Consider the following 17,355-nt stretch of genomic DNA (forward strand, 5'->3'; position numbering starts at 1 on the left):
GAATCTGGATTTTCATCACTTGAACATTTGTCACACCTCACATTTTGAGAAGAATTTAAATTTGTTTCACTTTCCATTGAGTGCAAACGGTTATAAAAATTTTTTTTCTTAAATTTAAATACAAATTCTTGATTGCAGATTAAGATAGACCTAAATATTTTCATCAATTTTGACTCATAAATAAGATTTGATATCAGTTCAAAATGTTCATAATGCAATTTAAAACAAGTTCCACGTGAGTAGTTTATTCTGCAATCAAAAAACTTATCCTTATATATATATATATAAAAGAACAGGCCTTTTTTATGTACCAATTTTGTGACGACGCTATTTAACTTTTTTCCAATTTTTTTTCACAAAGTTGTTCCAAATACCTTCGTGAGTGTCACCACATCGCCCGATTTTCAAAATTTTGATTTTAAAGGGTTGAAATTGGCAAAAATAATTTTTTATGTGTAATTTGTAATAATGTATAATAATAATAATAACAATAGCAGTCGGCCGATAATGGGAAATACCGTACGGCACGGCGGTCCGAAGGTTTCCGTCTACCTGTACTCTGACCTTTTTTTTTGCGGTAAAACACGATTGCGTACGGTCTGTATCGACATACGCAATCGTGAACATTAAATGTTCACGATTGCGTACGATTTTTATCTGCAACTTTGAAGCACTGTTGCCATTTTCTTATACTTATTAAGAAACATATAGAGCGCGTGGCCCTAAAAATAAATTCTAATATGATTGACTTTGGAATTGTCCAAGATCGACCGGTCGATTGCGATCGACTGTTAAGCGCTCAATATTGTTCTATATTATAGAACATATAATTTAAAATTAATTGAGATTCGATAGGTGATATTTAATAGGCGATAACGAAATCGGTTATTTTACTAGGATATTTTAGGATTTTTAAGTGGTTCCAAGTATAAAATTTTTTACTATATTTTTTTAACATTTTATTATTTTTAATTATTTTATTTTGTATACTATATTATAACATATTTGTCGAAAATTGAGATTTTTAAGTGGTACCAAGTATAACATTTTTTACTATATTATTTAAACATTTTATTATTTTTAATTATTTTATTTTGTATACTATATTATAACATATTTGTCGAAAATTGAGATTTTTAAGTGGTACCATAGCTTAAGTCATAAAATTTAAATTTTACTGATCAAAAATAAAAACATAAATTTGGCAACGTTGCACAGTAAATCGTACGCAATCGTTTGACTTTTGGGGTAAATATTAAAGTTAATGGTTTAACGTACGCAATCGTGTTAACGTACGCAATCGTGTTCTCAAAAAGATACATCGTACGCAATCGTGTGGTACCCTTTTTTTGTGTGTTTATGAATTGTTCCGAGGCTATATAATATTTAATGAGTTGTATAGAAAACACTGACTAAAAATAATAATACATTTCTTATCGAAATGTAAAAAAAACTAGCAGTATCGACAAATTCGTTGGAACAACTGATACAAAGTGTGTACCAAGATATTGGGAATTTGAAAAATCTGAATAGTGAATGGTTATGCGAACGCGTTATTTTAACAACTACAAATAACCGAGCTGACACAATAAACTCACTAATAGTTAGTGGATTTCAAGCACTAGAAATGGATTACTTTTCTATCGATACAGTTATTGATAGTGAAGAATCGGTACATTTTCCTACAGAGTTCTTAAATTCACAAACACCATCTGGTATGCCTCCTCATAAAATATCACTGAAGGTGGGGGTTCCAATCATATTATTGAGAAATTTGAATTCTCCTAGATTATGTAACGGGACTAGGCTTCGTGTCACTTCTCTTACAAAAAATGTAATCGAAGCTGAAATTTTGACCGGATGTGCTAAGGGAGAAAAAATATTTTTACCGAAAATACCATTATACCCCAACGATTTTCCAGTTAAGTTTAGAAGAGTTCAGTTTCCAATAAAAGTCTGTTTTGCAATGACAATAAACAAAGCTCAAGGTCAGACTTTAACTTATTGTGGTGTAAATTTAGAAAATAACTGTTTCTCACACGGACAATTGTATGTGGCATTTTCTAGAGTTGGAAGACCTGACCATTTGTACGTTTATGCACCACAAAATAAAACTCTAAATGTGGTATACCAAGAGGTTTTGACTTAAACCATATTAGAATTGAGCAACTACGTATCATTTGTAAATATTCATAAAAAAAGTTATATCATTTGTAAATACTATTATTATTATTTTTGTTGTCTTTATAATTCAACAACTACTACCTTTTTAGCACTTGATAGCATTAAGTAAAATACATATTTTTTCTTCTTTAAAACACAACAATTTGTGTTGATTTAAGAATTTAATTTTGATAAAACAAAAACTACACACGGGCGAAGCCGGGTAATTCAGCTAGTAAATACATAAAGTATAAACACAGTTTATTTTATAGTTAAAATATTTTTAAATTTGGACGAAGTCACATATAAAATAATCAAGAATAACGATTATAGTTCAATTGTTGTAATTTAAGAATATTATTCGTGAGTATTTGAAACTTTTAAAGTATATTATTACACAATAATATGATAATATTAAAATAATATTAATTCAACCGACTAAAGTAGTAATAATCATAACAATACAAATATAATTCATCCTAGGCCAATAAACCGTCACCACTCAGAATAATTTTTCATATAGAATGTTATTAAATCATTGAATTCAAATTTAAAACCATCCATTACAGTGACCCACTTGTACTACCACTTGTACTGTACAGCAGAATGTCACCAACATACACATCAAGGTATGGGCATAATTATGATAATTTTGTTTATTTTTAGTTGCACATAAATTATTATAATGTAATTATTGTTTTACTTATTGTATGAGACCTTGAAAAGTGATTAAAAATATTAAAATTTTACGTTGCTCAAATTTGACATAATGTTAAATAGAAACTGATAAAACATTTAGATTTATTAAAATCTTTAATTTTAAAATTATTATCACAGAAACATTTTAGTTGTAATTACGCTCAAATACTGGTGATACAAATTTGATTTTTTTTTCAAAATGTGTTTTGTAACTAAATGTACCTATAATAATATGTGTAGGTATGTGTACTTTTATGATTGAAACCTTTCCTGACAGCAAATTGAGTAGAAAAAAAATATTTTAAAATAATTATAGTGTTAAATTTTAAGTTTGGACGCAATATATGATGAAAACGAAACAAGTAGGTCATTGAAGATAATCTAGCATAAAAAGACTGTTGATAAAAACGGATCTATGATATTTTGAAGCAAAATGAGCGATTTTTATTTAAGTAACCCAACTTTAAACAGTGGGGTTTGGAGGTGAAATGACTAACGTCAGCACTACACTCCAGTTCTCGATTTAAACATGAAAAAAAAAAATGAAAATACTTTTAAGTCATTAAGTATAACAACAAAACAGCGCAATCTTTATCTCAAGAGCCACAAGCCGTTTCAAGTTAAACATTTAATATCACATGTATATATTTACGTCGTAGGTATAACTCGCACTACTCGCAGCCAAATAAAATAAGTACCTATTTATTATATACTTGTTATTTTACACAATATACGAGCATAAAAAAAACGTAAACCTTCCGTCAGAGATGACAATATAGGTACATTATAATAAAAATATAACAATTAACAGCCCTGCAGATTACAGTAATATTCTAAACGTATTTTTGTATGTATATACGTAGTGCGTGATTTCTAAAAATGAGTAATATTCTTATACAATACATTTATATACGTCATTGTGTATATAAAATGTATAATAACTATTATTTAAGAATTTTCTGTTTATTTTATTCTAAGTTATATTGTATTTATAACTTTTCATAAAAGATAAACGTATAGGTATCTATATAATAATATTATACTCGTGAAATAGCGAAATATTTTCATTTTTGTTTTTATAGGTAGTATTTTACTAAAGATTGAATATAAGTTTATAACATACAACGATTTCATAATAATTTATAAAAGATAATAATATAAAAAGTATCAGTCACAACATTTTTCTCGGAATTATGATGGGCTATAATATTTCAGGCAGACCTATAGCAAAATATTTCCATATATCTATATATATAAAATGACTTGCCTTGGGTCATCTAGCCAGAATCACTTGAACCTATGAGTATGAAAATTAGAAAATAGTTTCGTTTTAGGATGTAAGTGGTTTCATATATAATAAAATACACTTATTTTTATGTGTAACATAACTAGGTCATTATCTTTAAGGTTCGATCATATTTTTTTTCAATTACGTGAATACATCTTTCAGTTTCTTTTTTTTAACATAATATTTACACGATGATACTATAAGTGATTTAAAAATAAATAAGTCATTTGTAAACTCTGCATGAAAAGTTGGATATTCGGGTGGGTACGTTTAAGACATGTGCATTATTGGGTAGAAAAAAAACTAGTTCACGGAGAAAAGTTTAATACTTTATGAAATTTACCAAGATCCTAAATTCTATAATGTTAAGCTCATTTAAGTATGCTTCAACAACTTCAGTTTATTTTGAACGGTAAATTTCAATTTAGAAACATTAACAGATAGACGTCATAATTTCACCAAAGAAAATATTGAATATCACACTATAGTACTGCCGACTGAAAAATGTATAGGTACGAATATATAATATATATATATGTATCGTGAATGTACCTGTAAAAAAACGTCCAACTGTTCAAAATTAGATACTATATTTCAAAAATGTATTTTTATTGTATAAATTGAATTAAACAATTGAAAAACTAATTACATCAAGTATATCATACTATAGGTAAGTTATTAAGTAAACCATTATTATTATTTATTATAATTATTTAATATTTTCACTATAGTATTTCTTTATATGAATTACAATTTATAAAATATGTTTTGAACTGTATGTCTAATTAATTTGACTTATGATTGATATTGCACGATTAAGTGTTCAGAAAATCAAACCATGTCTTTATTCTATACATACAGACAAAAATCGATAAGACTTAAAATACCTAATAATATAATATAAAATAATATATTAATATTCATATGTTAATAAAAAAAAAAAAAAAAAACAAAGTTTGTGAATGTAATATATTTTATATAATTTTAGAACTTAATATTCGTAGACACGAATAATAATTCGTCTGACACGATTTTGTTTATGTTACAGATGACGACTACGCCCGCCGTGGTCGCCGTAATGGTGGTGGCGTTGAGTTGTGCGGCGGCGTTCGAATACGGTCCTGACGTTGCAGGCCGATACTGCTCGACCAGGCCTAGGGGTTGTTGCAAAGGTCGGCAGGACGACTGTACCGTACCGATACTGGACACGTTGTGTTACTGCGATGACTTTTGCAATCACACCCGGTCCGAAGACTGTTGTCCTGACTTCATGTCGTTTTGTAAACACATAGATGTTCCTATGCCTCCAGCACCTGTCAAACGTGAGTACTGAGTATATCTATCCCAACACAATTTAACATGTTCGTATAAATATACAACTTATATAATGATATTCAAAAGACTTGGTTGCAAAATACCTCTTTTTAGTGTCATTTCGCCCCCAGTCATCATCATAGACGATTTAATTTAATATCATCAAAACATCATATAATAATATATAGGCTAAGTTACGTAGGTACGACTATTTTCAGCAACTCACTATAAACCTATCGGTACCAAATAACACGTGTTTCAAATGTTCAAGTGAGACTTACCAATTAAACTTAAAAAAAAATGGGGTATAAGCAATATAACTCTTCTAAGCCAAAATAAAAATGGTTAATATGTTTCTATATGTATATTGTGCACACGAAATTACCTACGTATGTCGTATACATTTTATAATAGTAATCACACAGTGTAAATCAAATTCAAAGATATAAGTATATAATGCTATAAATTATGGTTTATATAACCATGCCATGTCAGTCAGTGCTAGTTACTAGGGTTAATTTTCTCAATCCAAGTGATGTTTTCAGCTGTTTTGTCAAAAATTCCTTAAAGAATCATGAATATGATGCAGATTATTTAGTAGATATAACTACATTGAAGATAATCTAGCATAAAAAGACTGTTGATAAAAACGTATCTATGATATTTTGAAACTAAATGAGCGATTCTTATTTAAGTAACCCAACATTAAACAGTGGGGTTTGGAGGTGAAATGACTAACGACAGTACTACTCCAGTTCTCGATTTAAACATGAAAAAAAAATGAAGATGTCGGTGCATTCGGGAGATCAAAATTTAAAATTTTTAGAATTTTTTAAAAACGTTGGGAAAAACAAAAACTAAACAAAGGAAAAACGTGAATTTTTACTCAAATCGGTTTTCGTCAAAATCGATTTTGGTTTTGGGTGTAAGTAAAAAACAAATTACTGTAGATACATGAAACGTTCACTTAATGTATATAATTGCACATACACCATAATATTTTCAAAATATTTTGACTTATGTCGAGTTATTTATATGCATATGAATTTTATGATATTTTTAGTTTTTTCAAAATTAATTTTGATAAAAAAATGTACACTCGATCAAAAATACATAAGCACTGTTTTTTTCCTATAAGTATTTAAAGTTAAAATTTTGATAAAATGTATTAAACTAGAAACAAAGTTCCACATAAGTAATCCATTCTGTTTCTATAACTGAAAAATCGTATAAAATATTAAATAATCGGTATAAAAAAGGCGCAAATTCCTACTTATCTATTATTTAATTTAAATAATGATATTATGCATAATTATTTATCACTATTTGATTACTATATCGTCAGTGTGTATTATTGTTGGTTGCGCTACCTAAATTATAATAATTCTCACTCGACCATAATCAATTTATCATTATTATTATACTGTGTCATCTATATTATATAATAGATTACTTTCAAAAGTATTAAGTACTTGCGTAGTTGCGTATGCGATATGTAATAAAAAAGGCTGCAAAAAAAAATTATTTTAAATGAAGTGAGGAAATTTATTTTTTGACCCAATGCTATCACTTATCACCTATTTACATGTAAAAGACTGTAGTACCCAAGGCCGTACTTAGAACAAATTTCAGGGGGAGAGGAGGTTATACAAATCTTAGTAAGTGGTGAAAAAAAAATGATGTTAAATTTCTAAGTTTGGGTACCTAATGCGAGAAAATTCGTGGGGGTCCCCCCTCCCCCCCCCCCCCCCCCGAACATTGCGTATACCCACGAATATTTTTAGCAATACATCACTGTTTATATAGCCGTGTACTGTGTACTGTGTAGGTACATTCAAATATATTATAATACGATACGTTTATTATACGATTTACACTCTCTTCATCCTGTGCGCTGTAGCTATTGTTTCGGTATTTTTCACGACCTACAGTGTTATATTGTTGCTTTCCTCCAGCTGTTTTACGTCCATTCTCGTGCATTATCCTGTAATAATATCGTAAAATTATTTCACAACATTAAAACAAAATACGTGTAAAAATAACATTTACTATAATATGATAATATTATTATACCTGCAATTATTGAACGTTGCTTGAAGATCAATAAATTCATGTCATTCCTGATTTTCGATCAAGTTACATATTAAAATAAATATATTATGTAAAAAATATCTTGCAAAAATGTTGCCCTCCTGGCACTTCGACCTAGACGACCTGGTGATCCACTCCACAGAAATAATAAAATAACAAAAACAGAATTCTACATATTTTAATAACATAATGATTTACGATATTACAATATTACATTTAAAATTGTTATTACGTTTACGGAGTACTACAATTATTTCTCACAAACCATTTGGCTTTAAACATAAAAAGGCATTTAGTTACAGTCAACTTTACTGTCATCGTACTTTATTGTTTTAAGATAAATTTCACATCACTACCGCAGACGAAGCGGACGTGGTGTCATTATGTAGGTACAGTGTAAACAAATTATACAGCGTTATAAATTTATAATAAACACGACACATACAATGATAATAACATTATGATGATTATTATCATTATAAATTAAGATAAATACGTATTAACTTGTTATTATTCGTGTAACTATATTTACATATTTGGGGCTCACTGAAAGTTGGGTAGACTTGACTTCCCAGGAAATCGTTTGACCTACTTTTTATATATAGGTATAATATATTAATGTCATTTTCAATTATTATTTATATTTCTATTACCTTAGCTAACCTAACCTAACCTAACTTAACTGTTTTTTTAATCGATTTCCTGAAGTAAAAATAATTGATTTTCTTAATCTAAAAGCTACCCATATCCATATGAAACCATATAATAATGGTATCTTTATATATTTATACATAGGTACATTATTCGTACACATAATGTGTAGTGTAACCGAATGCAAATATACGGAATTATGCATTCATTAATTATATGTATTATTAAAGATTATATATAGAGTGCGTATTATACGAGATATCTATATTATGTATATAAAGTCGATACACGATTATAATAATTAATACTTGAATAACGTCCTAAAAACATTTTATATTATATTATGTAGACCGAATTTTAAATTATGTTATTTTCAATTAAGTTTAAGTATAATTAGAGACGTGTTTAAGATGAACATTGAACACTAGATGTCCATATTATTGATATAATATGTTAATAATTATATGAAAATAACCAACTATATAAGTAAAAACTAATTTCTACATTTTTTTTACAGATTGTTACGCCAATGGACGGTCGTATAATTTTGGTGAAACGGTCAACATAAATTGTAACGAATGGTTAGTTTAGTTGTTTGTATTTAAAGTTAATCAGTTCATGTCACAAAAACGAGATTTCACAAATTATTAAAAAACAAAATTAACAAAATTAAAATTAAATCTAAAACTATTATTATTATTACTATTAAACTATATTTTTTTCTAATTGATAACTATTAATTAATAATACTCTTCTAATTAAGACAAACCCATCGAATCAGTGCAGCATATCTTTTTGCAATATTTCTTATTTCAATTTCTCTTAATTTTTAGAATTCTTTATAGGTGCCTACGTATATCAGTATTTCTATAGTATATACAGGGTGATTGTTTTAAGTGGGTACACTAATTATCTCGAAAAGTATTTACTTTTTTCAAAATATTTTTTTACATGGTTTCAACTTGTTAAAAAACCAACGTTTTTCCACCTAAATCAGCTGTTACTAAACAGATCTTACAACTTTTTAACACTTTAATGACACTTATTAATTTGTAATCAGGCGAACTGCCTGTATATTTGAAAAATAAATAACTAATTGTTTTTGAATAATTACCATAGCCGATGTCAAGAATCCAATGGCAAAACACAGATGATGTGCAGCTCCAACGAGTGTCTCATCGACACGTACATTTTAGATACGCTAAGGCACCAAGCACACCGGTTTGGATGGTCGGCTGGCAATTACAGCGAATTTTGGGGCAGACGATACGACGAGGGACTACAATTGCGGCTTGGTACACTGCATTCCAAGAGAAAGGTGTGTGTAACACATCGAGTCGTACTTAGAATGTTGCACTTAAGTTTGTACCCGATGTAATAACAACTTGATGAATCATAATATTTTATGATATATTTAAATAGACGCGTTCTCAAATTCGTATATTTGTGCCTTAATAGTACCTATTAATACTTATAAACAAATTTATGGCGACACAAATAATTAACGCAATTCTTATTTAATACGGAATTATTTATTTTGGCGTTTATTGCATTATGTACCGAATCTTGATAGAATTTAATCGAGATACGTTTTTATATACCATCAGAGAATTTGATTAGGTTTCTCTCCTTTATTTTGAATTGTGTAGAACAAAAAATCAAGGACTGAAAATATTTTTGATTTATCAGATATTAATAATAATACTTTACTGAACATCTGAACATAGTTTCAATAGATATTTGATAGATTTTTGTTTTTTAAATTATAGATCTGGCCTAGAAATGATTATATCGAAGCAAGGAATCAAATGTACAATTACACGCATCCATGTATGATTGAACATTTTTTTTCTGTAATTTTATTTAAAATTTACGATGAATTTAAATGTTAAATGCCTAAAAAATGTTTCGGGTGATCCTAAAATAAAAATTAACTTTTCAAAATTTTAAAAAATGATAACATTCATAATTTATGAAAATTACGAAATATCAGTAAGTTTGTTGGATGCGGTGCACTATAATATGGAAATTATTATGGGGGAAATGGGTTAACCTATAACTAAAGTACCCTTTTTTTAAAGTACATTATAGTCATCCTATTAAATTACACGCTGTTTGCTTTTATACATTTCTCATATAGAATATTATATTATAATGTTTCATTAGTGACGCGAATGAAATATTTTAAATTGTAATATACTGTTCAGATTTTGCAAATGAAGCCATTGAAAGCCGCTTTCCAACGGGGCAAATTACGGCGGTCTTACGACTCACGCGAAGTCTGGGGAAAATACATCTCTCAACCAATCGATCAAGGCTGGTGCGGTGCATCCTGGGCCATAACCACGGTCCAAGTGACCACCGACCGTTTCGGAATCATGAGCAAACGCGCGATCAGCGACGTATTGTCGCCTCAACACCTGTTGTCGTGCAATAATCTTAACCAGCAAGGGTGTCAAGGCGGCCATTTGACCAGAGCGTGGAATTGGATCAGGAAGTTTGGGTGAGTTCGAAACACTATGTGCGATCAAACAATTCTGGATTAAACGGGAAACCGGGGGTGGTAAGCTTAACCCGTCGACAGCTTAAAAGTGGTAGTTTATAGAGTGAAAATATTAAAACATTTGACAATTTTTATTTTTATTTTGCAAACTTATACTTAATTTAATATAATATAGAAATTAAATTTTGGTTTGTTATTATTTTAAATGTACTTCATATGGTCGATGTATCTATAATATGTACCTTATACATACTTTTAGTATTTGTGTATTTATTTTTAATTATTTGTTCTATTTTAGCATTTTATTTTAAATTTGACAACCATAATATAATTTACACTAATAACACACAATTTTGGTTCTTCACCCATTTTACACAATTTTCAAATCTTCCATAAGAAGGGAGTACCTATATTATACACTTTTTTTCCATCAAAATATGGATCATAATGGAGTATAACAGGAGGAGTTAATTTGGTTTTGGTTGGGCGTAATATAATATGACGTATGAATCGAATTAATTTCATTGTTTTCAATAAAACATGATTATGTTTCACAGACTGATCACAGAGGAATGTTACCCTTGGGAAGGCCGAATGTCCACGTGTGCGGTACCAAAAAAGAAGAAAGAGACAATGGCGCAGTGTCCGAATCGCGTGAGGTCCAATAACGATCGTCTGACCAAAACTCGACTGCACCGGGTCGGTCCAGTTTACCGGGTGGCAACAGAGGAAGGTATCATGCACGAGATTTTGACTTCAGGACCAGTCCAAGGTACCAATGTCTAACTAGGCGTACAGCTTATTTGTAAATTATTATGATTGTGGTAACACGTATACAGAGTTAACAATTATTATGACAGTGGTAACACATACAGAGCTTACAATTATTATTGATATCAAAATCATAAGGTATGATTAATTTTTTTATGGAGGAAGGAATCAATAAAATATTTTACCCAATCAGCACCTAATTTTGTACACGTTCAGCTTCGTTTTTTAAAATCTAAAAGGTAATAATAGATGTAAATGATGTAATTCACATAGGAATTCAATTTTAGCTCACGAAAATCGAATATATTGTTTATAAATTTATAATAATTTATGATATAGAATAGGTTTGCGTTGGTTGCCATTGGTTGTTGAAATAAAAGAGACGGTCGCTCGTCAGAAATAAAAAGTGAACTTATAAAATGAAGTTTGAAAGACAGATCTGTTCGATTATATTACATAGAAGGATGGTAAAATTTGATTGTGCAAGGCAAGGAAATTCTTAAAAAAATTTTGAATATCTTAATCATAATAATGAGGTCTATAAAACTTTATTGTATATATTGCAGTATTATAGATTATCCTATACACATTATGCATACTATAATATTTTATTTTAGGTGTCCGTGGTTCTTTTGTGTGCAAACTCTGTCAAGGTTCGAATAAGTATAGTAGTCTGTAATTACTTGTACCTTAATACACATTAGTAGACCTGCGCACTTTACAACCTTCACAATTTGAAACACGCCTAGGCCAGATTTTAACTTTATCTTTCTTTCTCCGGATTATTTGTGTATTCTATTAACTTAACGCTGACTTAAAGTGATGCCTTGGACTACCGGTTATATCTTACTTATTGATGGCCGTCGTAAACTATGAATGAATTTCATACGTGCCAATTATAAACCTAGCCTATACGACATACGAAACCTATTAATAATTTTCGTTTTTGCGCGAAATATTGAAGCATGATCTCACTTTGTACAAACTAGCTGGACAGTACGGCTGCAAATGTACCAGCTTTTATGAAATAGAATAAAAACGTGTATGTATTAGCAGTATTAGCACATAATATATTATTATATTGATCGAGCATCGTGAGTAAACTCTAGACAATCTTTGCAAATATTGTCTGGTTTTAATAATTTGTGCAGCAAAGGTGAACACGTAGGTGCGCAAGACAATACAGTTCCAACTCGTGTTTGTTTCAGTGACAATACAAGTTTTACAACAATAAAGCTCTTAGGCAATACGATTTTTAAGACAATTACTGTTTGACAATAAAACCGTATTTCAATACGACACAATGACAAATGTGCACAATGGTATTGGCAGTTTTCTAATTTAAAAATCAAATTTTTCGTATTCATATCGGCTTTCAGAATCCTACCAGCAATGGGTACTCTACCCGTACGACTCGTATAAATATGTGTTACTGATTTTTCGACGAGAACAAAGTATACTCCTCATTTGTGTCTTACGCATCATATCAAAAATTCATTCCATATTTACGCAATTTGTCATTTAGTAATTATAATAATTATATCCACATAATGTACTAACTATATCATGGTTTAAAAACATTGAACTTATAGTAAATTATTGATATACATACTACATATGTATTTAAAGATATTATATGAGCAGTGTAGTGTGCAAAACATTTCAAGAGCATCATAGTTATATACTGTCACTCCACTTCTCTTATCTATACTGCCTACAGACGATTATAAACAATAATCTTCATACTGTATAGTATGTATAGTAACTTAATATGTACTTCGATCGATACATTCGCTAGCATTAATTTCAAACAAAAATTAACTAAAAAAAAACATACCATATAACTTATTAATTTATTTGTGATACAACAAACAATCGTTTACCTTGTGTTTGATTCCTATTAGCTACGAATATTATTTGTTCAGCTTTGAAAATACTATATTGATTAAAACTTTAGACATTTTTTTTTTTTTTTTTTTTATTTAGGACTCTCGGTATCATTTAAATTAATTTCGACACAAATCCAGGATAATCATTACAATAATTCACTAGAATATCATATAATTTCCAAGCCATGTGGTTACAAGTTACAACTCGTGCGCAATCGACCTAAATATAAATAATAGTAGGTAATATAAGCAGATAAAAATAAGTTTAAAAAAATTTTCCTTTACCGAAATATAATTACATTGGAATTATATACACTAATTGTTTTAACTGATACGCATATCTAATAGGTCGGTATATTGTTTTGTATTTATGCATACTAATATAAAACAATATAATATGAAGTTAATCGAATGTTGTTGACGCTATTTTTTGCAGCCGTTATGAAAGTGACCAGAGATTTTTTCATGTACAAATCAGGAATTTACAAATGTTCGAATTTGGCGTCAGGATCGAGAACAGGATACCACTCGGTGAGGATCGTTGGTTGGGGTGAAGAATACCAGGGCGGCAAAGTTGTCAAATATTGGGTACGCTAGACCGACGCGACGGCCAAATCGCAAATAATTAAAATTAATTAAGTATTTTTTTAATCCAAAAAGTAGTTTAATATAGTATGTATTATTAGTAGTATAATATATCACATAATTAAAAAAAAAAATTAAATATTAAACCCTCTCCCCCTTCCACTTTAAAATATCTCTTACTAGTATTTTTAGCTGGTTACTGGCAAATAGTAATAAAATAAATAATATAAATAAATACAACGGTTTTATTAGATTTATATTAAAATTATATCATTTGTTCGTAGATTGTGTCAAATTCCTGGGGAAGTTGGTGGGGTGAAAACGGATACTTCCGGATACTGAAGGGCGTTGACGAGTGTGAGATTGAAGATTTCGTCATCGCTGCGTGGGCGGACATTGATGACTTTGATGTGACCGAGAATCCGCTGGGATATGACGTATTCCTGCTTAATGGTCCAAAGTCAAATTCCATCTGAACGAGTGCCATGGTTAGGTTATAAGTTCGCAGTCTGAAACAGATTGGAAAAAAATTCTACTCCTCAGTATCTACAATCATGCTGGACAAAAAAAAATGAATAAACCTACATATACATATACATATATATATATATATATATATATATATATACGTACGATGGACGAAAGTAGACAACAAATAAATTTATATACGAACATCGTTCGATATTTATAATCGCTTATTATACAATAATATATATATATATATTAGATTACCATATTTTAAACATGCAGATTTGTCCACAAAGTGATTTAAACTATAACTGAATCGCACAAAAACATGACTGATATCTATCTCAAACTCAAAGTTTCATACCCAACACATTTTTGTCTTCCGAAAAAAAAAAACTCTGGATAACCGTGATCAATCCAACATAAGGGGGATTGTCCTTCCAGCAGGTCCAATATGTCCATGAAGACGTAGATATGTATATTTAGGACTCATGCTAGCATTTATTGATTGATAATAATTTGATTAGTTTGAAAATTCCCAATCTTGAGCTATTGATTTCAAAAACTATGGTATTTTACTAGAGGAAATCATCAAATTAGATTTACCTATAACAAGTAGTACTTACCGTGAACCTAATATTTATTTATTAACCGTTAAAGCAAAAACCTATTAGGAAAATGTGATATAAAAAATATAAAAATACCAAACATAAGAATTCAATATAGAATCTAGATTTTATTAACTATAAACTCCACTAACCCTCCAGAAATTTATTTTGGAAAAAATAGATAAAGAAGTTGTGTGAAAATTCTTTAAGAATAATTGGCTGAATAGGAAAAAAAAGATATCTTCTTTATGTAAATCGTCTATTATGTGATCAATATTCAAAGTTTATTTTTGTTTTAATTTAAACGCTAGAAATGCTTGTACTAAGATCTTAAGTCAAAGGATTTACATTTTCTTAATAGGAAATAGGAAATTTCTCATTAAGCAACTATGCTTAAAGAATACTAAAAATAATCTGACCAAGGAAGAACGCCTTCAAATAAAATCTGTCAAAGTTCAAAATGTATGAAAGATAATTAATTCTCATATTGTCTTTAAATCAACTAAATTTTTTAAATTTTGTTCATATGTTTTATAAACTTGATCTCTAATTTGGAAGTTAATTTTGCTCCACACACCTACGTTCTTTTTAATTAATAATTATGTATTAAAATTTTTATTTGTCTGAAGTGTTATAAAAATATTTATTATTTTGGATTCTTTATCATTAATAATACTACATTTCATGTTGATATTAAATTTAGTTTTATTATATCTAGTAAAATTTCTATTGTTTATGTCCAAATGTATTCATATTAATTTGTATCTAATTAATATAATTGTAATTAAATCGCGATTTTTTTTTTTTTTTTGACAAACTGTAAAATTCAAACTACAAAGGGTTACTTAAGAATAAATAGTGAGAATTATAAACTTGTAATTTTAATTGAATTGAATTAAAATTTTAACAAAAGGTTTTTATATAATCAATACTGTATGAGTATATTTTTTATTAAATTTATCTAAGCATTAATTACAAGTACAATGTATAAATCCAAACATGGGAAATGGGAATTACGTCATATAAAAGAAACATTCAGTTAAGGAAAAGCCAATTAATTTCATAATATATAAAACAACAATATGTTTACATTAGTATATTACACATTTAGAGAAAACAGAATTATATCGTGAATATAGTTTAATTTTACTATTATAACTAGTTGATATTTAAAATAAGCTCTCCAAGATCCGAAAAACGTACAAAAATAAAATCACGAATATTATATTTAGAAATATCGATTATAAAACCTATACTTACTGCTAAAAAAAATATTTTAATAAACTAAATTTTAAAATTGAATTTTCCAATTGTTGTGTTTCTGTACAATTTTAGGCTATTATTAAGTTTTATTTATTTCATATCGATATCTTGTAGAGATATTTATTTTTGTTAATCAATCTAAATGTATACATATCTATCTAATATTAAAATAGGGAGAGAATCAAACATATCAAGATAATAAAAAATAATTCCAATAAGGTAGAATTACTTTTTTAAAGTAAGTAAGTACCTATATATTATTAAGTATTGAATTTATTCAGAAAAAAAACATTGTATAAGCACAAAAAATGTATAAATAAAATATCTTCAACCTGACTTAATTATAACTGAGAGCAAATACATTTTATGATATTCTTGAAAATAATAATATATAATATTATTTTCAAGAAAACTAAGGAGTGAACTAATCGTCAGTTCATAATACACTAAAATAGTAGTTTATACCTATAATAAATAACATAAGTACATTTTGAGATTAGTAGATATCTATTTAAAAACCTCGATTCGCGATATATTTTCATTTCGATAAATTATTATAAAGAATCCCGAATTTATTACATACTAGATTGATTTAAACTAGACAAATGCGATCCGTTTAAATTTTTTATTGTTTATTATTCGGTTTAATGTGCATGTCTTAGACTCTAATTATATATATATATATATATATATATATATATATATATATATATATATATAAAATTTAAAAAATGGTTTTTATTAGTTACAGAAAATAAAATAGTTATCTAAATTGAATATTATCTTCGAAATTGTATTATATTTTTTACAACTAGGTATATTATGGAAACTTGGTATAAATAATATAGTTGTAGTCCCTTGGAGGGGATTGATTTAGAAAAACCTTGATTTTATGGTCGTAGCCCATTTATACCTATTTGAACATTTTTTTTTTGGACGGGAGCCGTTTCGGAATTTACCTGTTCGTTAGACCTTTTTGGATGGGAGCCGTTTGGAAATAAGCGAACAATAGACGGGAGCCATTTAAGATCCGACGGATTTTATAACGTGTATACAGTGTGT

The 17,355-nt window shown here is 28.5% G+C and overlaps 2 protein-coding genes across 2 annotated transcripts in view; both read left to right on the forward strand.

The window, feature by feature from the left end:
• Window positions 1-16,332, forward strand: part of Swim (Secreted Wg-interacting molecule) — a 39,678-nt gene extending 23,346 nt beyond the window's left edge. The window contains exons 3-9 of the mRNA XM_089219702.1: window positions 5,199-5,472; window positions 8,724-8,787; window positions 9,326-9,524; window positions 10,414-10,709; window positions 11,267-11,481; window positions 13,806-13,957; window positions 14,239-16,332. Of these exons, the coding sequence (XP_089075828.1) occupies window positions 5,199-5,472; window positions 8,724-8,787; window positions 9,326-9,524; window positions 10,414-10,709; window positions 11,267-11,481; window positions 13,806-13,957; window positions 14,239-14,430 (1,392 nt within the window). The 3' untranslated portion in view covers window positions 14,431-16,332. The remainder of the gene's footprint in view (window positions 1-5,198; window positions 5,473-8,723; window positions 8,788-9,325; window positions 9,525-10,413; window positions 10,710-11,266; window positions 11,482-13,805; window positions 13,958-14,238) is intronic.
• LOC149058478 (ATP-dependent DNA helicase PIF6-like) lies at window positions 1,628-2,149 on the forward strand. The gene has a single exon (XM_089218379.1). The coding sequence runs from the start codon at window positions 1,628-1,630 to the stop codon at window positions 2,147-2,149; it is 522 nt and encodes a 173-aa protein (XP_089074505.1).
• Window positions 16,333-17,355: the final 1,023 nt, after the last annotated feature.

The sequence above is a fragment of the Diuraphis noxia genome, unplaced genomic scaffold (assembly GCF_037042655.1).
Source record: "Diuraphis noxia isolate RWA-SAM2 unplaced genomic scaffold, SU_Dnox_SAM2 contig0002, whole genome shotgun sequence".
Classification (NCBI taxonomy): domain Eukaryota; kingdom Metazoa; phylum Arthropoda; class Insecta; order Hemiptera; family Aphididae; genus Diuraphis; species Diuraphis noxia.